Below are 21893 nucleotides of genomic sequence, written 5' to 3'. Positions count from 1 at the left end.
GCTCTCCCCCTCTTCAGCCCTCCCTCTCCCAGTGCCCCTGGCTATGCAGGGACAGAGCCAGGAGTATTGCTGTGGGTGGGAGGCCCCTCCAATTCTGTGGCTGGGCAGCTGGCGTAGGAGAGCCTCCTTGGCCCCTTTCCCTGGCTGCTGTAGATCTACAGGGTGGGTCCCCACCTTTCCCTGTTGTTCCCAGGCTGGGAGAGCCTGGCCCCAGTGCAGGTTCTCCCGAAGCCCCTGCGAACTCCTGGAGCTGAAATCCAACATGTCGTATAGATCTGGATGGAAGTAGAGGAAGTCCTCCCTGTGTAATTTCAGCAGAATTCCCAATCTTTATGTGTGTGGGGGGGTGGTCTTATTATCTCTTCAGTATTTGAAGTTGCAGACCTCCAGCCTGGCAAGTCTGCCCTTTGGTCTAGCAATTACAGTTCTGTAGTGTTTTTGAACATTATTTGAGCAACCTACCCTGCGGGAAGTCAATCTGCATCTTTTTACTGTTTATCTAAATATTGTGCTTTAATGACTAGAATAATTCCAAATCCCCGAACTGCTTATTATACAGCTGCGGGCCTTCTGAATATTGAGCTCTGCTACAAAGCAATGGTGCCGACTGTGGTTTGAATACTGACGGCCTGAGTAAGAAATATGAACTAGCACAGCAATGACCCGAGATTAAATAATTACACTGTGGCTGAAAGCACTGCAAGAACTAGGGGTATTGTGGCATTTCCCGTTTCTCTTTTCCCTTTCCCCTTTTCTCTTTCTGTTTTCTGTGATAGATGGGAAAGACAATGAGGTGCACTGTCACGTCCTATGAAAGGGAATCAGCTGTGTGAGACACGGGATGTATCTGGTCAGCAGCTCTGACCCTGCAGAGAGCAAATGCTCAGTGCACTCCCAAAAAAGCTGAGTTTGCCCTCACTGAAAGAAAATGGCAAACTTGCTTTGACTTTAGATGGTTGCAGGATTTCTGTAGTCTGCATGTGTCTCAGAAACAGTACTATATGGTCACTCAGTGACAAGTGTGTACCGAAATACTTGCATGCAGGAGAGCAGAGGAGGGTAAAATAGCTTTGTTGGCCCTTTCTTGGTGCTGGGCTAGGCTGTGTTTCATTCTGCAATCCATTCCAGTTCTGTATTGTGAATTGTGTAGGAGTTTTTAGTCCTTTTAGTCTCTGTATGGAATTAGTGTTGCCTATACACGCTTTTACAAACCAGAAAGTAAACCAAAATCACTTTCATGAGCTATGGCTATGCAAAGATCAGAACTTTATAGTTGCAGCATAGATTCTTTTTAACAGGGTTGCTTATTGTTTCTTTCTATTGCTTTTGTTTTGAAAGAAGTCTTAAATCAATAACATGGCTGTAATGTCTCTAATCATCTCTGCTTAGGTCCTTCAATGAGAAGGTTTACATATCATGTTGGCTCTTAGGCAGCCGGGCAAAACAAGAAGCTCAGCCCCTGTTTACCAAGTGCTAAGTACGGGGTCAGGAGCCAGCACCACAGCTGAACATCTGTGGTGTTGAGGGATTTCTCCTTCTCTTGATTGCTTTTTTTTTCTTCTGTGCAGCTTCATTCAACCCTTCTCATACTTTCTGCAAATTTTTAGAGCAAATGTCCAAATCCCCCATGCCTCGATTCCTCCAGAAGAACTGGAAAAGTCTTCATGAATATGAGAAGAAAACTAGTGAGGTTGTGAAAATAGTGCCTTTTACCTGTTGCTGTTCCTAGTATTCCAGCTATTTCAACAGTAATGTTTGTAAATCACCTTGAATTTTCAAGATACTTCACGAGCAGCTGTTACTTAATCCTGACAAGGTGGACTTGGAGCTGTTATCTCCACTTAGCAGACATAGCATCAAAGGCGGGAGGATGAAATGCTTTCACAAAGGGTGCAATTAGACTGGTCAATCCAGCTCACTAACCTAGCAGAAAGGTAAAATAATAAGTGAACAGCTGTACGCTGGCTTTACAAGCTGTTTACAGCCAGGTGAGAGATCCTGGTGCCGGCAAGGTGGCAGAGCTGCTTCTGCAGGTATTATCAGGCTCTTGGAGCAGCTTTGCCCTCGTGTTTCAGTAAACCTTGAGTTCAAGTGACATCAAGAAGATAGGGCACAGCATTTCAGGGAAGGCTCATCTGGGGGGCACTTCGTAGTGCTTCTGATTGCTGATGTGTTTGCAATAAGAGACATTCCTGAAGAGTCTAGCCATTGTGTTGGCCCTTGCTTTCATTACATCTGCTAACTGGTTGCTGTTGCTGTGCTGTCATGGCATATCCATACTTGACTCTTCCACTAGTACCAGCCTCTTCATAGAAGGCTGTGTGGGCAGAAATCAGGGAGCATTCCCACTAAGAACCCACTGCTTCCAGCCTTTGTGTGCATCAGGAGCATCCCTATACTAATCCTTCTTTAGCGACTATCCCATGGGGTGGGGTTTTTTTTGGAAGCGGGTTTGTTCTGGTATTGTGCTGTTTTGGCATGACTGTTTTTCACTTTTCAATGCTGACTTTTGTTCTCCTGTCATCAAAACTTTTCAGTGAAGAAAAAGCTCTGTCAGGGTCACCGCTCATCTCTTAACACCTGTGTTTCAGGGTCCATGCACAGTTTGATAATAATCTTTTTGGCAGTGTTGCCAGCTTATGCAATCACTGTCACTTCCACCCACTCCTGCCTTTCCTCTCCTGCAGTGCTAATACACGTGTTTGTATGGAGCACCTGGAAAGTCAATCCAGACAAAAGCTGTGTATTTGTACCATGCCCGTATACAAGCTAGACATACATACATATGCAAGCATGTATGTGTGTGTTCCCTGCTCCACTTTGCTGCATGGCTGTGAAAGCAGTGGCAGCAGCACTGGAGTGGGACAGGTGTGCTCTTCCAAATTGTTTACTGTGGCAACTGATCTCTGTTTATCCGTCCCTGGAGTATGGTCACACACCCTGTCTGCGGGGGGGTTAAGTAGACTTGTGAGATGGTCATTCTGAGGCTGCTGGTTGCCCGTCTCTTATCTCTTAAAGCTGATGACAGCGTGTGTAATGGCTCCTTACATACATTCTGCTAGTAATTATTGCTCTGGCTGAATTGAAATGCAACTACATAAGCTCACAGCCCTGACAGATTGGACAAGGAAGCTGCTCATGGAGAAGAGGGGAGCTTCAGACAGGCTGGATATCTTCTCCAAGTTAGCTACAAGAACATGAGATGCATTGTTTTAACTGTATGGTAGTTGGAGTGAAGGCAGTACAGCAGAACAGCATTTCAGTTGCAAAATGGTAATTGTTTTAATAGCTGATCATTTGTGCTGACTCAAACAGCAGCCTCGGGTACGTGCCACCATGCTTGTGGTTTAGGTTTTCCAGGTAGGCTTTGTAGTGATGACAATCAATAGCTACAATTTTTTTTTACATCTGCTTTTTTGTTTAGTTAAGAGTTTCTCTCTGCCAAAGCTAGCGTGTTGAGTGAGCCTCACAAAGTTTGCTTTATTCAGGCTGAGGAACCCAGTAAGCCACAAAGGGCCATATGCTGCTAGCTTCCAGGCTGACACATTCTTCCCCCTCTTTTTCTTTTAAAATGATATATAGAAAAAATGACTTCTCGTCCATAACCATCAGCTTGAAGGGAGTCCTAAAGTCAGAATGGGCTCCCAGCACACCTGCTTCCTCTTGGCTGGTGGCTCCGTGTCAAACAAGCACCACTCCCCCTAGAGATTTGCAAATGTTTTTCTAGTTGGAAGAAGATAGAGCAAATGGTTGCCTGTACCCATTTAGGGAGCAATGAAGTTTCAGAAAGGCAAATGTTCAGCTTTAGATAACTCAACATTAAATAAGCAAGACCTGTTTAACTAAACACATTGTATTTACTTTACACATTATTATCTTACACAATGTCAAACGCAAATGGCAAGAAAATCACCAAAACCAAATGTAACAGTACCGTTTGCACTGTTAAAATCAAGACTTTGTCGGTACCTCCATTATGAGGTTGTTCTGTGGGTCTCCAGTGCAGCTATAAAATGTATGTTGAAACTTGGCAAGAAACACAGATCATGTCAGGAGAAACTGAGAAAAGAACGGGGGGAAGGAAAGGCAACATTTCTACAAACTTTGAGAAGCAGAAGTTGACTCTAGCAGGCATTGCTGTGTATTGTATGGGTTAAGGATGGCATGTCAGCCATAACTGTCGGCTTCTTGGCTTTTGTTGGTTTGGCTCACAAACCACAGCTCTTGTACAGCTTTTGTCTGCAAACAGTGAACTTCTTGAAATGACCTTTGAGAAGAGAATTTGAAGCGTGTTCCAATACTTTGCAGCTGTGGTATACTTAAATAAAACTGTAAATGATTTATGTATAAACTTAGAAAATCAGGTTTTTTTTTGTTTTTTTTTTTTCTTTTTTTTTTTCTTAAAGGTGCTTTTTCACTTTTCAGCATTTGTAAAGGTTTAAGAAAAGGAGGAAAGGAAAAGTTTGCGACTGCTTTGTCAAGAACAGGCATAACACCGCCTTCCCTGTAGTGTATGTTGTGAGGAAACACTGGAGCTGCCTAGTTCTTTCTAACCATGTAACTGGGTATCTCCCTAGGTTTCTCTCTGTCCTCTGTGGAAGAAGAAGGGATTCGTCGCCTGTATGTGAATGGTGTCAAAGAGACAGGCCTAGCTTTCAAGAAAGGTAAAAGATGTTTTAAATTTACATTTGCTGTTGTTTGTTTAATCCTGGTGTAGACCATGAGACTGTTGGGATGGGAATTCTTCAAACACAACAAACTCAGGATTCCAGTCCAAAAGAGATGGTGCTCTTTTTGTCAAGAACTTGAGGTAAAAGGTGCTTGGTTGCTCTGCCTTTAGGATCAGCTGTGCTGTTTAGTCAACTTCAGTTTTGAGTTACTACATACATAGGAGGGTTCTCTGCAGCTGGAAAGAAGACCAGGGGCCCTTTCAAGTCAGTCACTGCAAAATGAACAAGTACAGTAGAAACTATCCTGTTATCCTCTGTGTCTAGGACTGTTGCCTGTAATAAAATTTGTTCCCAGCCTTTTCAGGAAGCATAAAAGCAACAGAAAACTGCAGACAAAACTAAGTTGTTAGGCTCATCCCAGCACAGAGCAGGAGCCATAGAATTGCCTGAGTTGGAAGGGACCTTTAAAAGCCATCTGGTCCAACCCTCCTGCGAAGAACAGGGACACTTACAGCTTAGTCAGTTACTCAGAGCCCCATCCAGCCTGACTTTGAGTGTCTCCAGGGATGGGGCATCCACCACCTTTCTGGACAGCCTGGTGCCAGTGCCTCACCACCATGGTTCCACCATACCTTACCCAAGCTGAAGTTAACCCTGACAAGACCATGCCCTTTCTGCTTTTTCCTGTTCATTGCTCTCTCCAGTGTGCTAGCAGTGTTGCTCCTACAGTTACAGGAGGAGCTTGTCAGGGAGACTAGCAAATTTTAGAGAGTGATACAGGGAACAAGAAGAGTAGGAAGACACTCACCTTATCATAGCCCATTAGTACACCAAGTCCTCGGAAACACCTTCAGAGTTTTCATTGCAGAGTGGTTTTTTGGTAGTTCATAGCTTAACTGCTTGCAGTTTCTGAAATCAATGGGAGTTGTTCTCCCCCAAACTGGAGCTGACTGCTTGAGCTCACTGTCTTGCTCAAAAAGTGCCATTGCAGAAGCATTTGACTGGTTTTCTGACCCACTAGTAAATGTATTTGGCATGTACATAATGTAAGTAGCGAAAGTAGCAGAGGGGAAGGACTGAAGCTGAGAGAGGCCTGGGGGGAGCAGTTTTGGCTGCAGGGGTCCTGGAGTTTTGCTCAGTTGTAGCCTCTAACTTTACCTGAAGGAAACTACCTGGGGGGGTTCTGGAGGCTTCTGCATGTCAGTAAAGCCTGAGAAGGCCATTTTTCTCTTCACTCCACCTCAGCCCCACACAGCAGGTAGTAATTCCCTGTTGGATGGGATGGAGATTCTGCCAACAGCCCTGAACAAGAGCTTGAGGTCAGCATTCTGCCAGCCTGCACTAGGGAAGTAAACCTCTGTGGGCTTCCTGTGGAGAACAAAGAGAAAATGAGGAGGAGGCTGGGGGTACAGCAACGGGGCTTTCTTGCTTTGCCTTCAGGAAATGTTTGAATGGCAGTTTAAGTGTATACGTGGATACACACTGCCTCCTGTGGGTCTGAAGTGCTAAAACATGCTTTCAGTGATAAATTGCTTTTCATAATAGAGATAAAAAGCCAATTCTGTATTGACAGTATCTGGCAGGATATTATGAGAAGATATGCATAGTTAGCAGAGAGGAAAGCTCTCTCTTCCTCCCATTATTTACATTTATGCTTGCATTTGACTGCACTTCCTATAATAAAATTAACAAAAGGAGTTACAATATTTCCTTTTCAATCTTTTTTTCCAAATGGAAAGCTCTTAATTTTATTTTCTCCTAATTCTTTTTATGATTATTTTTCCTGTTGCTATGCATGAGCTGGGCCATTTTTGGAATGCTTGATTGTACGGAGCTATACATCGTGCTTCATCCCAAATGATACAAAACAAGAATTATAAGGAGTAAATGAAGCCCCAGATGTGATGTTTATGGTTACAGGCATATTAATGTGCTACTATTATGAGACAGCATCACTAAGTAGAATAAGTGAAATAATGCAAAATGCTTGACTTGCTTTGTTTTGTCCTCATTTCAAATACGATTTTATGGTCCATTTACTTGGAAGCTATTTTATCTATTTCATCTTATTCTTTCTGAAACTGGGCTCTGTGCTACAGTTTCTGGGCACAATTACATGCATTTAAGAGGGATCTCAATTTTCCTGCAGAAGGCTGAAGCCCTTTAGCCTCTTTCCTTCCACCACATTTCTTTTGCAAATGAAGATAGGTAATCTTTCCAGGAGGATGGTTGCAACTTGCAGCTCAAGCTTATAGAGTTGGACCTCTTATTGTGGCTTAAGGGTGAACATGGAAGCTGCAAGGGCAGGTCAGATAGCATAGGTCACCTGCAAGGAGCAGCTCTTTTGACCTGGTAAATTCCAGCTTTCCACCCCATAAGAACAAGAGTGGTGAGCGGGATGCCACAGCAGTCCCTTTGGTGGCCATTGCAGAGTGCACTTTTCCATATTCTCCAGGGCAGATGCCTGCAGGGAACTGCAGCCATCACCCTCAGTGATGAATTCAGTCCTGACGACTGACCTATTCAAGGCTGACTGACCCTGGAAGTTTTGGGGTTTAAATCCTGGCCCAGCCCACTGTTGACGTTTTTGGGAAGGCCAAGGGGAAGGTAGGTCTTCTGCTGGACCCCAGAGGGCTGCAATTTGTCTGTCACATTTCTCCATCACCCTGACGCTAGTGGGAATCAGCTGCTTCCTCTGCAGATCCCCTTTTCCCTTCAGTGCTGGGGCTATAGATAGCTCCTGAAATTAGATTGAAAGGAATACGGCTAACTTATGGCTAAAATTTGCCTTTGTAGATCTATATGTTGAGATGTTATTCAGATAGGGACAGAGAGGAGGCTGTCTGAAGTCCTATACAGGTTGAGTGCAAAATGTTATCTTTGCTCTTATGTGCATCAGTAGGCGACCACTTTGTATAAAAGCATGTGCTTGTACAGAAGATTAAAAGCAAAATTCAAACCTGTCCAGCAGCACAGCTGGTGTAACAGTTCTGGGAGGTTAGCTGAACTGCTCGTTGAGAGCCCCTGCTCCCCAGAGCAGAGGGATGGACTCAGCTCACATCACTTCACCAGTCCTTCCTCTGTCCTGTGAGGAGAGCTTCAAGGTCTGCCTCTGTCCTTAAACGTGCACCTATGCATGAGGAATATGTTTAGTACAATGGCTTGATGCACAGCAGCTGTCCCTTTGCAGAGTGACGTGAAGAAAGACAGAATATGTTCCTTTTGGTACCTTGTGAGGAACTTCATGGGCATTACATGCTTATGGATACTGGAATACCAGCCTAACAACAGATCTGTGTAAAGTCCATCCAATTTCAATATCATTTGCAGTCACATACATTTATTTAATGTCTAGACATAGCACTGTCTGGCACTTCATAAATACTGAGCTGAGCTCCTTGATGTGTGTGAGTGGTGTCACTGTGCAAGTCTTACCTGTTCCTTTTTATGTTTCAGGCCTGAAAGCTGGTGATGAAATTGTGGAGATTAACAAGAAAGCTGCTGAAGATCTGGACTCAGCTTTGCTGAAAGATGTCCTCATTCAGCCTTCACTGTGTCTTACTGTGCGTACCTATCCTGAGATAGAGGAAGGACAAAGATTAATGCAGCCACCACCACGTCGCCTGGAAAACCCATCTGACTTGAGTGACAGCACACAGGTGTTTTCTGGAAGCAACCAAGGTACTGGATTCAACGTAGGAATTATCAGGAGAAGGATTGATGTTTCCAGTAGGCTGTTGCAGTCCCATTGATTGCTGTCTGTAACTTCTGTGATGAAAGTGAGAAGAGTTACAGTCTGAGTGCACTGGGTAGATAATAAATGAGATCTGGAAACTGTAAGGTATAATCTGCATTAGCAGTGAAAGATGACTGTATACACAGTTAGACTGTGAAATATGTCATCCCTGCATGCGTGTCTCACCTGTGCATCCAGCATGTCACACACCTACCTGACTGCTCACTTACTTCTGAGGTATCTTTACCTCAGGATTTTGCCCTCAGGTGTATGGATAGCAGAGAAGGAAGAGGGAATAAGCGTTAATCTTCTCTGGGATCAGCCGTGAGCCCCATGTATTTGATGAGACACATGAATAACTTGCAGGGACAGTTCAAAACCCCTCGAGGTAGAGCTTGGTGTTAAGAGTCAGATGTACTTACCTGCTCCCACAGCACTTTGAGGTGGGAAGGGGCACATCTGCACATCACTGTGATGCTCAGAGAACTGAACTGAACAGCAGACAGTTAACCTCCAGAAGATGTAAACTGTTTGCTAGTAGTTTGGCTTCCTAAACTAGGTGAAGACAAACAGAGAAGTGGCTGTTGGAGAGCAGGACCACACCTTGGGCAGTTACTAGCCACTGTGGGTCTAAGACAGCAGTGCTGAGAGTTGCACTGGGTTAGCAGGAAAGCTCTTACACCATGTCTCTTTGTACTTGTGTGTTTCTAAACGTCCTGCCTATTTCAAAAGATAAGAGGATTTAATATATATATATATATTTTAATAATTTAAAAATCAGGAAAAATGTGTGAAGTGGCCAAAACCAAGTAGTTTTTGGATAACCCAGTCTATTCAGAGCTGAGGCAAATTTTGGCTTCCAGTCAAAAGTAAATGGTTTCTGAATATGTCAAAGTATTTAGTATTTGCCCCAGAGTACAGGTTTCACAAACGTCTAAATAATTGTTCTGACATCTGTGAAATGGTTTTGTTTTGGGCATTTGAAGCAGGAGGGGCTGTTCTTGCATTTCTTTGGGACTCAGGTCAGTCTTCAGCCTTCTCCCAGGATGTTTACTCTGATAGCTGTAGTCACTCAGTGCAGGGATTTCTTTGGTGGGCCTGGGTGCACACCTGAGCTCACCCAGAAGGTATGTGAGTGCAGTAGTGTGATGCTGAACAGGAATAAACAAGCCACAGTGAGAGCTTGTTTGCTTGGATCCAGGATCAAGCTGATTCATCTCTGCCTGCTAAGTATCAGGTGGGTAGAGCCTGCCTGCTCATCATTTCTGGGTGCTGCTCTGTTCTGCTGAAACTATTTACTGAAAGGGATCTAGCAAAAAATGTCCTTGTTCTTATAACAGGAATACAGAGTGAGGATGGTGAAAAATAGACCCCAAGTGTGACTTCTGAGAGGGTGATATTCATAGCAAGTAGAATAGCACAAACAAGAAGGCTTAACATCAGCTTTTTGTGAATACCTCTAAAGATAGGGATAAAATCAGCCTCATGGAAGATGTGGGATAAATCCCCCAAGGCAGTTAAAATTGAACCATTTCAGAAGGACTGTCTTCCTTGTTAATTTTCACTGGACTTTTTCGAGTTAAGAGCTCTGTGTTCAAAAATCAACTCGTGTGCTCACGTTGTAAATGTTAGTAGCTGGCCACCAGATGTCCCCATTTCCTACATAACGCTGCATCTTTGTGGCCCATCATTCTAACTTTACCTATGCTTTTGCAGTGAAATCCCAGCTGACTGCACTTACCTCTTGGAGTTCTGCCCTTTGTGCAAAGAACTGGAAGCTGAGTCTTTTGTATTTATACAACGTGTCGATTTCTAAGCCAGAGGAGTAGTACTTAGTAACACAGGGTCTCAGTAGGTGATCTCATTAAGCAGCTTGACACTCTGTGTTATTATTATTTTTTCTAATATTTAGGTCATGAAGGGGTCCTTTTTCTTTCTGAGAGTCAAGATAGTGTGTGATTTGCCAACTGGCATTTTCGTATTGCCCAGTAATAAAGCTGTGGGCGCTGTATGGAATGAAGACATAGGGCATGGCTGATGAACACGTCTCAGCAACACCAGACCACCTGCCTCTGCTGCTTTGTAGATACCACCTCCTTTGTGCTGCACTCAGTTTGAGTACTCTCTGTGCTCTTTTCTAAGTGTTTCCCAAGTCAGGTTTTTGTCTTGGTGGTGTGGAATGTCTCCTTCTTTCCCATGTCTTGCAGTGAGTGTTTAAACTCCTTGGTACTCCAGATGCCTTTGTCTTTGATATCTCTCTAAGGCTGAGGCATAGCTTCAGGGCTTCTTTCTCCATTCAGGTGTCTCTTGGTACAGCTGTCAAGCACTGGAACAATCTTCTTAGGACAGTGGTCGTGGCATTGAGCTGTTGGTGTTCAAGGAGTGCTCAGTGCTCATATGGACAGTGCTCAGACATATGGTCTGATTTTTGGGTGGTGCTTTGTGGAGCCTGGAGTTGGACTCAATGATCATTATGGATCCCTTCCAACTCGGGATGTGCTATGATTTGATGATTACTTTTGGTGTGCTGCAGCCAGTTCCTTTGATTTTTCTTTCACCTGACAGGCACCAACGAAGCCAGAGCTCTCCTGACATTTGCTTCCCTTCAAAATGCATCATATGTTAAGGTGGCAGTCGCCTTCATCCATCCTCAGAGTGGCAGAAATGCTTGTTTAACCAAAAGAAGCAGCAAAGTAGTTCATCAGCAGATGTGCAGGTGTTTATGGCAGCTTCTGAAAGCACTGTAATTGCCATATGAAATATGCCTCTGAAGAATGACATTAAGACAGCGTTTAAAGCTAAACAACGCCAATGCTTTAATTTGGAATGACTTACCCTGGGGTGGGAATGAAAGCAATGATCTGCATCCAGCTTTGCGATTTGGAGGCAGGTGTTTTGATCTTCTTCTATCAATTTCTCTCTACTTAGGTTTTAATAGAATGCAGTGTTTTATTGAAGCCTTTATTCTTCTGCCTCAGTGCTTTTTCATTTTTATTTTTTTTCTTATCTTTTAGCCTAAAACTGGATTCATTTGAAACTAAAAAAAAAGATTGATGCTTTGATTTGGGGGATTGTAGCTGCACCTTAGATTTTAGGTCTCTTCTCTGCAGCTTCTTGCAGAGAGCGTTCAAGTATGAAATACCCACTGACCCGTTTATTTGTATCCTTGTTGATTGCTGGCAGTTTGGCTGGCTGGGCAAATCAGCTCCATTATTCTAAGCCTTATTTATAGCATGCAGATTTTTCCTTCAGTTCTGAACTAGTATAACCTTCATTTCAGCAGGGGAGTGAAGTATTACTGGGCCAGCATGCTAGCAGGTATAAATCACTGGCAGACCCCATCCATTTCACAGAAACTCACAGTCTAATTGGCTGATCTTGCTGATGTCCTGTCATGATTGTCTTCTCTGCTGCAGTTCTTTATATCCTGGGAAGTCAGCAAAGGGCAGAGCTTTTGTTTGAGGCATGACATGTTGGATGTTTTCAATAGAAAATATTGTGTTATAAGTTTGTTCTTTTTTTAAGGAAACTTTGCTATTGGCTTCCAGGAGCAAAGCCTGCATGTGTTTCAACCTTGACCTTGATGAATTGCCTACCAGTTGGTTTGTTAAGTGCAGTGTGACTTAGGGCTGCTTTATTACCTAAAACTGCCTTGTATGCACAGAGGTTGGGGCTGGAGCCTGCAAATCAACTCTGTGGCAGCTGTTACTTCATTGTGTTGTCTTATGAGGGAATTCTTTGAATGACCTTGGATTTTGCACCTCTAATTGTTGTAAAAATATCATCTTCAATATGATGTATACTTTCCCCTAGGAATTCACATTGTGTCAGCCTTGCCGAACCACAGGTTTTCTTCCATTCATCTATTGATATTTTTCCCAGCTGTCAATCTTTTCTCCTAATGCAACCTGCATAGGTCCAATGAAGGAGCAGCAGCTCCAGTTCTGCCTGGAGCCTCACAACATGTTTTCCTTATTGTCTAAAGTGATTAGTGAGAGCTCTCCTGTTCCCATAGGAAGTGGTTTGTGTCCACTCAATCCAGACATTGGGAGTTTAGGTGCTGGAAACGCAGGGTCACATCTCTTCCAAATCAATGAAGCATAAAGGAGATATTTTGTTATTAGAGGGGCTCTGGAATTTGGGAAGGGAGTGGGATGTGTTATCTGTGTTTGTGTTCTCCCCACCATTAACTATGTTTTTTTAATCTGGAGTGGACTTTTTGAGGCTTAGGCTATGTATGCTCCTGTATTATTGTGTTTCTAGAGGAGGACACAAAGATGATCAGAGGGCTGGAGCACCTCTCCTATGAACAGTGACTGAGGGAGCTGGGCTTTTTTGGTCTGGAGTAGAGAAATTTCTGGAGAGATCTCCTTGTGACCTTTCAGTACTCGAAGGGAACTTATTAAGCAGGAGCGAGGTGGACTTTTTACATGGACAAATAGTGATGGAACAGTGAAGAATGGCTATAAACTAAAAGAGAGGAGTTTTAAGTTAAAATGTTAGGAAGAAATCTTTTCTTCAGAGTGCAGTGAGGCGCTGGCACAGCTGCCCTGAGAAGCTGTGGTGCCCCATCCCTGGAGGTGCTCAAGGCCAGGTTGGATGGGGCCCTGGATAGCCTGAGCTGGTGGGGGGGCAGCCCTGCCCATGGCAGGGGGTAGGGCTTTGAGGTTCCTTCCAGCCCAAGCTGGTCTGTGATTTTATGATTCTGTAACAATGGAGACCTCTAGTACGAATGATAACTCCACAGGGGTGACTGAGAGCCAAATCACAGTGCAGAATGTAACTGCTAAATAAATAAATAAATAAATAAATATGCCCCTGTTTTGAATGAGTATATCAGTCTTATAGATAAGAGGCAGCTAGGCATTTTTAAGTAGTCTATTATTGTGTCATTTAGTAAGCAGGAGAACTTGAGGCTAAAGTTAATTCTGTGAAGAAAATGGCATAAAAATGAAGCAAACTTGCATTATGCTGTCAGAATTGCTGTTGTTTTTCATTCCATCCTTGTGTTGCCGCAGTTCCCCTCAGGCTAAGTAATTTTGATTTCAGAACAAGCTGAGATGAAAAGTAACCTTAATTTCTTCTGGGTTATTTTTCTTGAGAAAACAACTTATTTTGTATCTTTTGTATTTTTTGTAATGTGTTCAACAACCACTGTTAGCATTGAGAACGTAACAGTTTCAGAGGCATTAACTTCAGCAGTGAGTTCGGTCCCTGTGTATAATCAAGCAGAGATGTGCAAAACTGTTGACAAAAGACGGGCTTTTTCAAACCCTTAGAAGCAAAAGCCTATGGAAGTTGTCCCAGTCAGAACTGTGTTTAGAGGACTCGTTCCTTCCTGGCTCTTCAGAAGTCTGCCTGAGCTGCTGTTAAAATAAGTGTTGTGGCTGTTAGCATGTTTAGTTTTTGGATTTTGAGATCTTCCCATGTTAGCTTCAGTAAGCAAACCTCCTTCATCACCAGCAGGTTTGTAATTTGAATATTCTTGCTGTGTCGTCACTCCCTCTGCTGGCTCTGTGTACCGTAGACTGAGTGTATTTTATAATTGCAACGTCTCTGGTTTCCAGGGTCTCTGAGCATATGTCTCATTTCTGTGAATGTTCCTGTTTGTTTGAAAGAAGCAACTAAAGCGTGGTGTGAGTGTTTCAGCAGGCAGCTGAACTGGGGAGGGTAAAAAGCAACTGAAGCAGGGAAGGCTTCGCTGAATCTGAATTTTCTCTAAGAAGAGTGATTGAACTGAATAATATTCAGCATAGGATTTTTTTTTTTTGGTGCTTGTGCAATCTAGCTGAAATGGAATGGGATGCAATAGAGTTCTGGCAAAAGGAAGAGAGATTTGTGGGGCTTTCTCTGCAGCTCTCCAGAAAAGGTGGGTTTTTCTAGTTGCTCCTGTGAGTTCTTTGGTCACCATTTCTTTCTGCGTAGAGGAATGCAGTTCCACACTGCTGCTACATATGTACTTCCATGTTGGACACCACTGTGTCAGACTGCCCCTCTGCTGCCATCTGTCACACAGCAACAACATGTAATGGGATGCTGGCTGAAATGCTGAGCCTCTACTGCCATACCACCACCATCATCTGCCTTTGATGTCATGGGCCAATATGATCAAATAGGAGGCAGTACTTTTGGAGCAGCCGCCCTAAATGAAAAAATCAGTTACTTCCATTCATCTCATTGTCTGGCAGCTGTATCCACGTAACTTGGGTGTGAGGGGAAGATATAAATATGTAAATAGGGCATGGCAAAGCTTATGGTTTATGAAGCCATACCCTTACTAAATGACTTCCTTTTTAACTTCCAAGCTTCTCTCTGTTCAAAGCACTACCTTGTTCTTTGCGCGTGCCAGCACCTCAGTTTTATCCCAACCTGAACATAGCAAAGAGTTCCCTTTGTGGTTCAGTCTCAACTGGGGACCTGGTTCAGGCCTGAGCTAGTGCCAGATCTGCCTTCCTGGGTGACCACCCAGTGTCTGCTGTTTCCCAGTTGCCTTCCCAATGCCTTAGCCATAGGATGTCATTTGTGTCCACTGCAGGGAACAGCTGAGGCCCTTTAGAGTCTCCATCACAGAGCAGAGGAGCTGAAGGGAGGCCTGACAGCAGCTGCAGCTCCTCACAGGGAGCAAAGGGGCAGCTCTGAGCTCTGCTCTGTGTGACAGGGGACAGGGCCCGAGGGAACGGCATGGAGCTGTGCCAGGGGAGGGATAGGTAGACTACATTCAGTATTGCCAGCAGAAATAGAGCATCAAGATATGAGAATTATGGACATGGAGGGTTTTCTAATTTCTGTGCTGCTTTCTGTGACTCAGAAAGTCAGAAGGATGACACTTCTGTGCTTTGCACCGCTGCTGACAAAGCTTGGCTAGGAATGTTTATTTCCATTGCATTAAAAAAAATCATTAGTTGTCTGGCTCCATGAACTAGGTTGTAAGAGCAGTATCAGATATTGAAGAATTCTCATTAAAACCTCAGATGATAGCAGCCTGGCAAATGAGAAACAACAGTCATAGGTTGTCGTACTTAAGCTTTACTCATGTAAAGGCATTTAAGTCCCAGCACCTCTGCTCTGGTGATATAAGACTTCCTTTCATTTTGTTAATTCGAGCCATAAGTAGAAGTTATTTAACAGGCATGAGTCATAATGTCATGGATATTACACTGCCAAGTCAACCTGGGTGCACTTGTGACCTCCATCTGTGCTTGTGGCACATGGATTTGACCCCTTTTCCAGGTGCTTCTTGGATTTCCCTTTCTAATTTGTTAATGTTAAGTGAAGCCCACATGTTTTTGTTCCAAACAAATGCTTGTTGTTGGGCAGCCTTCAGGTGTTACAGGAGGAAGTGATCGCATTGTCCTCTGAGCTATTTGCAGAGCTAAATAAAGGTTTACAAAGCAAAAATAGAATGATGTAATGAACCTAACAGAATTGGGACAGTAAGTGGAAGGTATTAATTAGAAGGCTGTTGCAGGAATCTGCAGTGGTATTGAACTGATTGCCCGTGTTTAACAACCAGCAGATTCCTGCTAAAGTTAACACTGGCTGTGGCAGCTTAAGACATTAGAAATATCCTAAGTACATCTACTGTGTGACTGCTCATTAAGACAGAAGTGAAAGACTGCTTTCGACTGGGTAGAAGTGTTTACATTGCAGGAAACAGATTAAGAGTTGTTGTAGTACACAGGAAAAGAAAAACTGATAGCTTGAAAGCCAAACTCTAAAGCAAACATTATTTGCCTTGGCGTGGGGGTAAGAAACGGCTGTAGAATGTGTTTCATGCAGCTTATAATGGGAAACTAGTAGTGAACACAGACTGCCCAAACCAAATTATGGCAAATATCATATTTTACTCTTATTTTTTAATGGATACTGTAAAGGTTTTGAGATTTTTTTTAGACATGAACAGACACAAAAAAGTTGATGGTCTTAAGATCCTGAAATTGTGAGCAGGTCCCAGAAAACAGCTTCTTACAGACAGAGCACTTCCCCAAATAGGTTTTACTTTGCCAAACATCTCCTATAAGCTCGTCTTTTTGAATGTTAAGGCATGTCTTTGGAAAGCTCAACTATGAACAACATTCTATATTCCTTTCATTTCATTTGATGTTCAGTTTAGATCTATCTCAGTATACAGGTATTTTCTGAATTTATAGACAGATTTTGGAATTCCATTTTTTCCAAGTTATTTCCTGACCCATTAAAGTGGAAATCTTGTACAAATATGCACGTGTTTTTCTAATGGTGGTTGGAACCTTGCAAGAAGAGAAGCTGAAAGTTGAGTACTGAAGAACTCAGGCCTAGATCTCAGTCTTGATGTAGAGAGCCTTATCTAGGAAGCATCTTGAGCCAATAAATATTATGTGCAAATGTAAAAACTGTGAAAGAAGAGCATTGGCTTTTCCACTGTGACAAAAGGGCTGCAGGATTGTTTTTCTTATTCAGTAAGGGAACACATTTCTTGGATACTGTTGTTTCTGTGCTGCGAGACATATTTCAGACCAGTACAAATATAAACAAATATACTAGACATGGTTAATCAGTTTCCTTTTTTAATCTTTTCAGCATCAGTGTTAGCTGAATAAAAAGACCATCCACACTATTCCGGCCTTTTAGGCCAAATCACTCTATATTTAGTGGCAGCATATCAGTGTAACAGATGCGTGTTATCATCACTGTGGCCTTTTTCCTTACAGCGTCGCTATCCAGTCAAATGCTCCTTATAGACAAATTTATGTGATTTACCTAAATTGAAATGTCCAATTAAAAATAGCAAGGAATGTGAGAGTCAGCATGGGACTAACATAGAAGTGGTGCTACATCTGATGTGCTATATTACTTTTAATCCTTGTAAAAAGCCTGTGTTTCAGCCTGGGACTGACTAAAAGAGGGCAGTTGCTGGACCTGTGAACTCAGGATTGCTTCTGTTTTTAGGGCTGGCAAACCAGAAAAGCACAAGGTTGCACAAAAATTTGTTCTGTAATAGAAAAGCATCAGTTTTCCTCTCCTATGTTTAAATGCTATATGCTAACAACAGCATTTTCCCCAAGAAAGGTGCTAATGTAGGCTGTTTAGTCTTGATTTAGAATGGATTTTGTGTGTTGTTACATCCTCTGGATTTTGGTTAGGTTTTTCTATGTTATATGAAGAATAAAGAAGATGGAATAAAGAGTATAACCCCTGGTGTAATGTTCACTGTTTTATTTGCATGTCAGGATGCAGGTAGGGAGAGGTACCCAGAAAACAGCCTTCCCAATCTGACCCCAGGAGTGGCACCACTGAAAAAACTCTTCCCTATGGGCTTTGAGGGAGGAAAATTAAAAGGAATTAGCATCTGGACTCACATTCTGGGAAGTCTCTGTATGCTGACTTGAAGCTCAGCCTAGGCATATAACTGAGCATACAGCTGAGTTTCCTAGCAGAGACATTCCATCAGTGCTTGTCCTAATTTGTGATGTCTTTTTTCCCATGAAAGCTAGTTATGGCATGGTAATGCTGCTTCTTACAGCTGTTTAAGTTGCAGAGTGAGTTCCTGGGAAAAAAAATGGAACTTACATGCTTTGCCTGGGATTAGTTTTACCCATTCGTTTGTCACTTGCAGGTTAATACACTGTTTCTTTGCCAAATGTTGCAAAGCAGTTGTTATCTGTATCACAGAGCAGAAACAGTCTCCAGAAGAGCCTTAAGGCATACTGTGCTTAGTTGTTTCCAAGCACTGACACAGATGAAGTGGAATTTTCAGTTAGGGCAACAGGCTTCTAACAACTTCCAAAACAGGCTTTCTTTCCAACAAAATCAGTGTTGAAACTCAGTAGCACTTATATTACTGCACTTAAAATCACTAGGTTCTGCTTGCTCAAGGAAGGGCTGACCAAGGTCTTCTTCATGGCACTGTCCATCCATTCGCATACTAAAGTTTCCATTTGAAACCAGTGAGGTATAAATGCAGATAATTGCTTGCCAGCAAAGGATTGAATCATAATTGCAAGAATTTCAGTGTGGCATTTTAGCCTTATCTCTGAATCAGCCTTTTTAGTTTCCAGCTAAATAGTATGCCTGGCCATAACCTGTTTGGTCTTTTTACCTGTGGTTGAATGTGGTCCCTTTTGTAAACCAAGGTAGTCTTTCAGGTCAGTGAGTGCCTCTGGCATAATGTCAGTTGGCGTATGCTTGCATGCAGGTTGAGGCCAGGCTGTCTGTGGGAGATCTGTATCTGTTGCACACAACTCGTTAAATTTTCTGGACATTATGTTTGGCTTTTGACACACATCTCAATTTCATCAGGGCACTCGCTTTGTGGCGACCCGGACAGCTCTGTTGAGACAGCACCAGAGGAGGCAGAAGCTCAAGACTTGGAGTCATCCGATGAGGCCGATAAGACGAGCAAGGTGAGAAGTTTTCATTTTCACATGCCTAAGAGCGAAAGCACAGCATGCTCACGGCTGATGTGCTGACTTCACAGCTACACACAATAAGAACGTCTTTAACGTCTTTCCTAGGAAAATGGTAATCTTACTTTTGAGGTCTTTCTGGATGATGCTGAATGTAACGGGTTACTGCTTTCATTATGGCACTTCACCATCTCTTGAACAAGACTTGGACCCTTTTTCTGGGGGTGGAACATGACTATCTTGTGACAGTATTCCCATGTGTTTTTAAAAGAGCTGGTTTATCATCTTCACCAGAGCTGGACCAGAAGATCAGGTGGACTATTATGATTTCTTACCCTTTCTTGATTTCTAGGCACAGGAGGATTGTAAGTTAAGCAGTATTTCCTTAAATCAGTAGCATAGTGCACGTGCTAGTTTTTAAATGCAGGCTAATTATAACCAATCTACCTTAAATTGAAGCATAACTCTCCAATTACAGCTAAGAGGTTGTGCAAATGGATTACTAATTGCTGCATATTAGGGAGTGGGTTTCACAGCAGTTGGTAGTTTGCTTTAGGCTGGTGTTGGGGAGCTTCACACAATGTTATCTGTGATGATTAGTGGCTTTTGAGGCAGAATCAAGTGAGATTATTTTAAAGGCACTGATTGTTTTTAGGTATATCGTGAGTAAGTGATGGTGAGATTTTATAGCTAATTTTCTGCAGAACTAATGATCTAAAGAGAATGAGATCTTGCTTGGTCTGTACGATGATTATTCTTAGCTCTTGTTTTAGCTACAGTGTATTACAGAGAGTCCTAAATTGGTCCCAGTTCTATGCTACTGGCTTACTGTAGGAAAAGGAAAAGACCCTGGCCTCTGGTTTCCTGTTCTCTTATGTCACTCCAGCCTGTAGTTCTGGCTTTGATAGCCAGACAGTGGAAGTCAGATAACAGAAAACATTCTTCTGCATGAAATATATGTAGAGCTTGCAGGCAGAGAAGGAGGTTATTCTTAACATTTCGCTTCCAGGTTTTGCTGCAGAACTTTTTCTTGTAAGTACAAAAAATTTCTTCTCAAGTAAGTGAAGTGTTTGGTGATACTTCTCTATTTTTAACTGTAAGTGTGTGGGAATTTCACGTGCGCTATGAAGAGTCTCTTCTGTTTAGCACTGAAGCTGTGGAAGAACACCGAGCATACATAGCACATAGCTACTTGTGGAATAAGTGTTTTTGCTGTGTTTCGTGTTGCTTTCTGTTTCTGAGCTGGGCCAGGCTATGGGACTCCATTTTGTATTTTGCTTTCTGGATCTTCAAAGCTGTAATTGCCTGAAGCGAGACGTAGGGATTACATGATTAGCTCTGTGGGTCGGCAGATCTAGTTAAACTGAAAAATGTGTGCTAGCGGCTCTAATACTTAATATTCATATAATGGAAGAGTAACTTGTGACTCTAACAAGCCCGAGCTTCCGATGAGAGGGAAATCCATCCTTCTGTAAATGTAGTGTTAACTTCCCATCGGTGCATGTTTTCTTTTAAAAATCGGAAATATGTCTTGTGTTGTTTATGTGCTGCAATTAGGAGGAAATACAAAACTAATACCCAACCAAAAAAAGGTTAAATCCACGGGAGGGTTTTCCTAATCCTTTTCCTTTCTGTGTGCTTGGAAAAGCTGATCTGCTTGGGCTGTGAGGAATCTGTGGTGTGTTTTCCTCCATGGAAAATCAGTACCTGGCTGGTACCATGAGGGTAACAGCAAAGGTGTTTTCCTTCCCGTAGACTGCTGACTGTTCCCATGGACATAGGATTACAGAGCAGAAGATTAAGCTGGTGTCCTCAGTGCTGTTTTATGCAGGTTATTTTTGTACATGGGAAGTGAAACGCTGCATTCCTGCTGCTGGGAGGGGCACGCTCCTTGTATCACCTTTGCCACCACAGCTTCTAGGCTCCCTTAGATGGTGGAGTGACAGAGAGAATTTGTGATCCCTTATGTACTGCCCATCTTGGCAAAAGCAGGGCAGGAGTGCTGTTATCCATTCACCCCTTGACGGTAGAGGAAATCCAGTTGAGCTATGCTGGAACGTCCTGGCTAAATGCTCAGTTCCCCATCCTTCAGCACAGATGCAGCATTAGCAACTGAAGATCTTAAAATAGTGCTTGGGTTGCTTTGTGCCTTGCAATAGCACGATTCTGAGACAAGGCTTAATCCTGCAAACATCTACACTCCACGGTGGTCTGCTGGTGCCTGTGTTCTGCTGAGGAGGAGAGCTGCCGGCTCTTCCAAGGAAATTTTCCAGCTTGCCAGCTAGCAGAGAGATTCTAGATGGGAGTTAATAATTCATGGGAAAAGGAGAGGAACACAGTGCTGCGGCTGTCCTTCATGTGTTCTTGTAGCACATGCTAGGTAGGCTTTTTATGAAGGTAAGCAGTGTGAAATCCTACCAAAAGCTGTGCTTGGGTCCCTCCTGCCTTACTGTTTGCTTTACCATGTTGGTGATACGTGGGTGAGTAACACAGGAGGTACCTGAATGTGGCTCATCTCCTCCTTTTCCCTTCCAGCTGTCTCTTTCCCTTCCCCCAGCCTGGCATGTGTGCACGTGGGTGTGTGTTTGCTCCGTACAGGTGTATTTGTTTCATAATCTGCAAAAGCCTCCAAGCTGTTGGTGGCGGCGGATTTGGAGAGTGTACCCATAGCTTTAAGGATTCCTCCCTTTTCTGAAAATCCTGTTTCCTCTGCATCCTACAGACCCAGTAACATGGAATATAATTCTTTTGTTATCCTCAAATGAGCTGTTATAAACAAAAATGTCTGTAAAGCTGTTCCTGATAACTTACTTTGGAAATAGGTTTGTAGTATTTTGAGGCATTTACAGCGCAGTGGTATGGGATAGCCATTGTTCTCTGAGCTTGCTGCCTATCCAATTTCATGACGTCTTCTATTTATCAACCTGCCCTCTTGGGTTTTAATCTTTGTAAACACCAGCGAGCATCCCTTTAAGGGATGCAGCCAACAGTGGCCTGAGTTGTGCTCCTGGTTGCTTCTTCCTTAGGGTGCACTCCTTACTTTCTCACTCTCAGTTTTGTGTGGGAGCCAGCGCTGGAGGTGAGAGCAGGGAAGGAATAGCA

The 21893-nt window shown here is 43.1% G+C and overlaps 1 protein-coding gene across 4 annotated transcripts in view; it reads left to right on the top strand.

Moving 5' to 3' along the window:
- TIAM1 (TIAM Rac1 associated GEF 1) overlaps positions 1-21893 on the top strand; it is a 170019-nt gene that overhangs the window by 127424 nt on the left and 20702 nt on the right. For all 4 annotated transcript variants that reach the window (XM_072327268.1, XM_072327277.1, XM_072327259.1 and 1 more), the window contains 3 exons: positions 4578-4664; positions 8127-8351; positions 18685-18788. In XM_072327268.1, the coding sequence (XP_072183369.1) occupies positions 4578-4664; positions 8127-8351; positions 18685-18788 (416 nt within the window). The remainder of the gene's footprint in view (positions 1-4577; positions 4665-8126; positions 8352-18684; positions 18789-21893) is intronic.

Source organism: Excalfactoria chinensis, chromosome 1 (genome assembly GCF_039878825.1).
Source record: "Excalfactoria chinensis isolate bCotChi1 chromosome 1, bCotChi1.hap2, whole genome shotgun sequence".
Lineage (NCBI taxonomy): Eukaryota > Metazoa > Chordata > Aves > Galliformes > Phasianidae > Excalfactoria > Excalfactoria chinensis.
Note: the sequence above shows the minus strand (reverse complement) of the source record. Positions and strands in the feature narration are given on the sequence as shown.